Source organism: Cyprinodon variegatus, unplaced genomic scaffold, assembly GCF_000732505.1.
Source record: "Cyprinodon variegatus isolate N-32 unplaced genomic scaffold, C_variegatus-1.0 Scaffold353, whole genome shotgun sequence".
NCBI classification, from domain to species: domain Eukaryota; kingdom Metazoa; phylum Chordata; class Actinopteri; order Cyprinodontiformes; family Cyprinodontidae; genus Cyprinodon; species Cyprinodon variegatus.
Genome location: NW_015150806.1, coordinates 329,211 through 335,696, shown reverse-complemented (window position 1 = coordinate 335,696; position 6,486 = coordinate 329,211). Strand labels below are relative to the sequence as shown.

The window sequence follows — 6,486 nt, the reverse complement described above, 5'->3', positions numbered from 1 at the left end:
TTTTTTTTTTTTTTTTTTTTTAAGTGTGCCGGGCTTAAACTAACTATCAATAAGGGAAGCTTTTTATTCTATTTTAGCATGTCTTCTTCTTGTGTACAGAGCTAAGAGTTGACAATGGGAAATTGAATTTGAATTTCCAGTGCAGGATTTGATCAAATATGCTAATTTATAGTATTTATAATTATCCAACTGAACAAAAGTATTGATTTAGAGAATTGGAAAAAATATAAACACTGCATCATTATTCGTATACCGTGGTGCAAGAGACATACAACAAAAACTGAAAATGTTATGGGCATTATTTTTTTTGTTTTTGTTTAAATATCTGTTTCAAGAGGCTTACAAAACATAATACTTTCATTCAAGGAAAACATCCATTTATTAAATTTATATTGACTATTTCAAAAAGTATGTTTAGCACAAAAACTGAGTTCTGAGTATCTCTATAGGAACATCAAACCTACACTGAAACATAGCCATTTTTTTATGGGCTTAACTTACCTCAAATGAACCTTGGCTTTTTCTAAAGATTAAAAAGCATATTTCCAGGTACTAGTAGGAAATTATTCAAATATCTACAAGGACACGAGAATTGACAGAGATTTTTTTCTTTGGTATTGCAGTGAAATACAATGAAATTAACAAATCAATGATTTCATTGGAGGACAGGTAACCTTTAAAATGGCCCAGTCAGATGAAAGGAAAACATCTGATAAAAAAAACAAAAAAAAAACAGCCAGAATAGTTTCCTTCAGAGTTGTGGTGAACTTCTGACAACCTAAACAATTTGGAGCATTTTTGCAAGACAGATTGAAAGAATATTAAGTCAGCACTTCAGTGATTATAGACTTGTATCAAAGAAGAATGTGTTCTGAGATAAACAATATTTGAATATGTTTTGCATTATAAAAACTGATCATTTCAGTATGGGTGTATTGACTTGAAAATCCACTTTACATGCATTCTTGTTGTGGGAGTTATTAAATTTAAACATAATTCTACTCAATCATCCCAACAACAAATGTACTCAGGCAGAGTGTTTTATGGGAACCCCAAACTCAATGTTTTTAGATTGAGCAAAAATATTGTTGTGTTCTTTATTCACAAAATGTATTTTTAGAGACCTGGAATTTTTGGTACATGACAAGAAAAGCTAGAAACAAAACTGCTGCACCACAGAGGAAACGGGGAAAACCAGTGAACAACAAAAAACGAGACAAAAACAGTCTGCTTCTGATTAAATGTCAAACTGGTGACTTAACATTTTACTTTGGCAGCTTTTTCTCCTCTTTAGCTCCTGCCCAGATCTCCATCTGAGAGTTTGGACTAATCAAAGGCACTTGTATGTAGAGGAGTGTTGGACTGAGCCAGTTCAGGCCAGCCTGCTTCTCTTTCTCTCCTCTCTCTCTCCTTCTCTCTTCCCTCTCACTCTCCCTTCCTGTCCTGTCTCAGGAGCAAAAGATTTGGGAAATTCCTTCAAGCTACTTTATTTTAGATTTCTGTTGGATTCAAACATGCACACTGAAGGTTTTTTTCTGTCAGTTTTGGTGCCCTCGCTTCTGATCCTGCTCTCTACTGTTGAGGACGTGGTGTCACAGTCTGTAAGGTGAGTTTCCATATAACAGTTTGTATATTTTATTACTTTTCTTTGTGGGGGAGAGCCTGGGGTAAGAGTGAGAAAAGGAAGCACAAAGTTCTGTAGGCTTAAAAGTTTGGGGAGAGCAATGAGGATTTTTTTTCTTAAGCAAGCTAGTAAAATATACACAGTTTTCACTTTGCTCTGCTTTGTGGTGAAGTTTCTGATGTATGATTCTTTACAAGCTGTACAACGGTGCATTCCATAAAGGCAGCAAAATCCATGATTCCAGAGTGATGTGCTTCCTCTGCCTTTGTTTTTGTTGTACACTGCATGGGGGCTGTGGGGATCTTGACATAATATAGGTGACATGTCACCCAGTTAGCTTTGTCAACAGACCCTAAGACTGAATGTCAGTTTTGCAGCTGAGTGTCATGCAGAGCATGAAGTTAATTTCTGGGGTGGAATGGAGTGGCAGAGGTGTGCTGGGTAAAGGCTCGCCAGCTGGGGCCTCTCAGAGTGGAATTTATTTTTTCTCTCTTTGCCAGGCTGGGTATTTTTTTCCAGGAGCTCTCATTTTACATACATAAGGTTTATCTTAGATTATTTTCTTCTAGATTATAGGGCAAATACTTCATTTACAGCCTGTTTGAGTGAAATATTTTGGTAATATAAAAAAGATGCTTGCTTGCAGGCTGTATTCTAATGAAAATAATTCCAGAATTTCAATGAAAAGTATCTTGGAAAAGTTAGTTCACCCTCTGAACTGTTTGTTCCATTACAACGACAAGCCTCTGTGTGTTTTGTTGACAAGCACAAAGTACTACATAATAGTAACATGTGTGGAGAGGGGTTTGAAGAGCTTAAAAATGGTTTACGAATAAAGGTTACCAATAAGTGCTGCATTTATTTTTATCCAGCCCCCCAGAGTTAAAACCATTTAAAGCCACTTTTCACAGTTTAAAAAAAAGACATCTCTCATGTCCTTCTTTTCTGAGCAGCTCGTGCGCCGCCAGATTGGAGAGATTACATTGGAAATGTTCCTCTTTCCACAGACTCTCCATCGGATTTATAACTGCACTTTGACTTGGCCATTTAAAACATGCACATGCTTCAAAAGATGAAATCTGTGTGTACAAATAGCGACACATTTAAGGAAAAGCATCCATCCATCCATCCATCCATCCATCCATCCATCCATCCATCCATCCATCCATCCATCCATCCATCCATCCATCCATGGTCATGGAGGCCTAATACCTATAGGCCTGTATTTCCTAGAACACTTAGTTGAATCTGACTTTATTCAACTTTGTTTTAATATGGCACAACCACTAAAAAATACGCTGCTACTGTATAGTCATAATTAGTTCTGATATAATAACCATCTCCGCATAATAAAAGGACCACTTCATGAGGTGGCCTTGAAGTCAAACAAAAACCTGAAACTGTTCTCTTTTCATTCTTTATATAATGATGAACTTGAAGCACTATCATTAGTAATTTTGTATTAACAAGTGCCTTTGTATAGCAAAAGTGTTTTTTCATTTTTCATTTTCATGAGTGCTGCCATCTTGGAATCCTTTGCAATATTATTCGTTATTGTGAGGTACCAAGTGAATCATGCAATGATACAAGTCCATATTGGATCTAAAACTACTGGAGTTCAAACCATACGAATGCAAGTCAGCTTGCAGTATGATGGGTAACTGTGTTTACACTCTCCTTAATGCCTGTTGTAGGCCTACATCTATTTGGGGCTTTCTGGTTAGTTAACATTGTCCATGCTTACGGATTGCTTATAATACCTTTCAAAATGTTTTGGGGACATATCAGGAGGTCTATATGTGGAAATTGTTAATTAGGATGCACCAGCGTCTCACGAAGAATATAGCACATTTTAAATGAAATGGCTGAATAATTTTGTTGGACTTTAAGTGTAAATCAAGGAATTTATTTTACTCTTATCTTTTTCCTGTTACTTCTTGAAAGAGTATGTTTCCAATAAAGGAGTTGATGCAGAGATGTTGCTCAGCTCAACAAAAATGCTTTACAGAGATCAAAAGAGTTACCAATAGCATTGCATTGTTAAGTTACTGGCTGATCACCTTGGTGATGTTAAAAAGAGATCTGCTTGGTTCGCTCCAATAGGTTTTATTTTAAATGATTGGTAATCTGTCAGCCTGTCAAAGCTACACTCACAGCACCAAACAAAGAGTCAAAGGTGATAAAAAATAATAAAATCAAATCAGAATAAAACTAAGGTTTCATTTTTTCTTAATCAACAGTTTTGTTATGCTCTTATTTAGATTCACATGATTACATTTTATTTAAGCATAAATTGAGATATTATTGATATTTAAAAATGTTTTTCTTAATTTCTATCCAAGATCAAACTGCAAACTGGGAGTAGCATAATGTAATCTCAACAGCAATTTTAAAATACTCATTTGTTGGAGTCCTGACAGCTACTTGTAAGACCCTTTGCTAGACTGATCTGCAGACAGCAGTACTCTGAACCCATATCCTCAGCATGCAACACTGGTATTAAACTTGCAAACTCACATGATGCAACTGTAGAGTTTAAACAGCAAATTTGCTCTGTATATTTGACAAGTTTTGTCATATTACATAAAAAAAGGGCTCATTGAAATTAGGTTTAGCTATAGGAGTTTATTCAACTGTTTTCAAATTAGCTTTCTGTAATTTTTGCTAAAAGTTTCATTGTAAAGAATCCTTCTGTGACATTAAGGAAATCCCTTTGCAAAAAATTAAATAACCATAACAGTTGTCATTCAAACAGAAATCAATGGTAGAAGCATATCTTAGTGCAAAGTCGTTTCTTCACTTTGACAATTATGTGCAATACACTTTTTAAATCAAGCACTCCAACTCTTACAGAGAAGGGTGAGGTAGAAACTAAAGTTTATAATATATTTCTATAATATTAGCTAATTTAGCAGTCCACTTGAAAGGTTTTGGCATTAGGCTCTTCCATTTAGTACCTCTTATCAAAAATGAATGTCTGCCCTGCAGCATATGCAGGGATTGGAGCAAGGCCAAAGAGAAGAACACAGAATGATGTTGATGGCAGGCAGCAGTGGTGGCATGTATCCCACAGAGGATAATTAATTTTGCACATTAGATAAACCGTATTTTAGACGTATATATCTCTGACTGTGCCCGAAGATTATATACAGCAGCAGAGCAGTGGGAGTTCCTCAAAGAGTTTGCAGACTTGGTTCGAATGCAGCAATACAGACAAAGATCAGCTTTGCAAACTGAAAACTTCAATTTGGTTACATCATAATGATTATTTTCTCTGCTTAGCTCTAAATTATATCTTTTATAGCTAAGCCTTGTAAAGGAGAGAAGCCAAGCCTAAAATTCCCCTAAAACTTGAAGTGAGTTTAAAGTGAAGCCTGTTTTGCTTTCCAATGACACATGGAAAACACACATTTTATGCTCGTTTTAGGAGAAAGGTCTGGAACATTTAAGCCGTTGATTGAATGAAAGGCATGTGCATTTGCCAAACCCATTGCCAACATAAAGAGGGAACTGCAACAAGAAATAGAACATCCAAATAAAATACAAAATGATCATTTGTTTTATTCTTGGGGGACTGCTATGTGAATATCTGTACAGTGTTTATAAAGTGAAGATTATTATTAATTCCTAATATTCTTAATTTCATTTTTCAGTAATATTGCAAAAAAACACTAAAATTCTATCAAAATTATAGATAAATATAGAGGTAGATTTTGCTACATACCCTGAACCTTTGCTCTGACCTACCTTATGTTCCTTTACAGGTAAAAACATCATCAGATCAGTTTTTTTTTTTTTTGGTTGTTCCTAAAATGGGGCTAAAGCATTGACAGGATCAGGCTTTTTCAGTCAGGGTTCCAAAACTTTGGAGTGCTCCACATTTTAGTATGAGACAGGGTTCTTCTTCTCTCAGCATTTAAGTTTGTTATAAAACACATGTGCTTTCCTTGGTATTTGACCTGGAGTGGAATTTTGCTTGTATCATAGTCCTCCTGTTTTCTTTTTGAATCTTTTTGAATCTCCTCCTTTGATGTTGTAATGATGTTAACCTTTTTATTTTGTTATGTTAGTAATAACCTGTTGTTTTGATATGCTTTATAAATACATTTGAGTTTGCATAATCCTGAAATAAACCTTTGTAATGTTGTGTTTACTACTTAAATAGATACAGGTGGGACATATATAATTTTAATGCAGTTCTCTGACCATTCAGTCCTGTCACCTGCAGAAATATTCGGATGACTTTGCATTCATTGGTTGCACAAGAAGCTGAATACAGGGAGCTGTTGAACAGTTTTATTGACTTTATTGATCACACAGTGGAGAAATTCACTTGTTTCATCGGCTCAATAGTCAAAAAAAGGTGCCTAACAGAGGAAAAGGTTAGGAGTATATACAATATATACAGTGCATCCATATATATATTATTTTGCAGGGTATTAAATAGGTATTTATAAAAATAGGCATTTAGATATGCAGTTCTTGTACTTGTAGTTATTGCACAAGTTATTGCAGTTATAGTGTCGCGTTGAAGTCTTTCAATTCTCATGGCAGCAGGGATGAATGACCTACGGTAGCGCTCCTTTTTACAAAAAGGGTGTATACGTCTTTTTCTATATATTTACAGTCTGGTGCAGGGGGAGATAGGTGTTTTCCATGATGGATGTCAGCTTGGAAAACAGCCACTTCCTCTATCAAATCCAGAGTGCAGCCCTGGACAGAAGTGGCCTTTCTTACCAGTTTGTTCAGTCTCTTTCGCTCTGCGCTGCCAGGGTCCCAGCAGACGACAGCATAGAGGAGGGCTGAGGCCACTAGAGAGTCATAGAAGGCTTTAAGCAGGGTCCTCCTCACTCAAAAGGACA

At 35.8% G+C, this 6,486-nt stretch overlaps 1 protein-coding gene across 1 annotated transcript in view; it reads left to right on the top strand.

The window, feature by feature from the left end:
- Nucleotides 1-1,404: 1,404 nt before the first annotated feature.
- The window catches only part of itgbl1 (integrin subunit beta like 1), a 71,371-nt gene continuing 66,289 nt past the window's right edge, over nt 1,405-6,486 (top strand). The window contains exon 1 of the mRNA XM_015385983.1: nt 1,405-1,606. Within this exon, the coding sequence (XP_015241469.1) occupies nt 1,515-1,606 (92 nt within the window). The 5' untranslated portion in view covers nt 1,405-1,514. The remainder of the gene's footprint in view (nt 1,607-6,486) is intronic.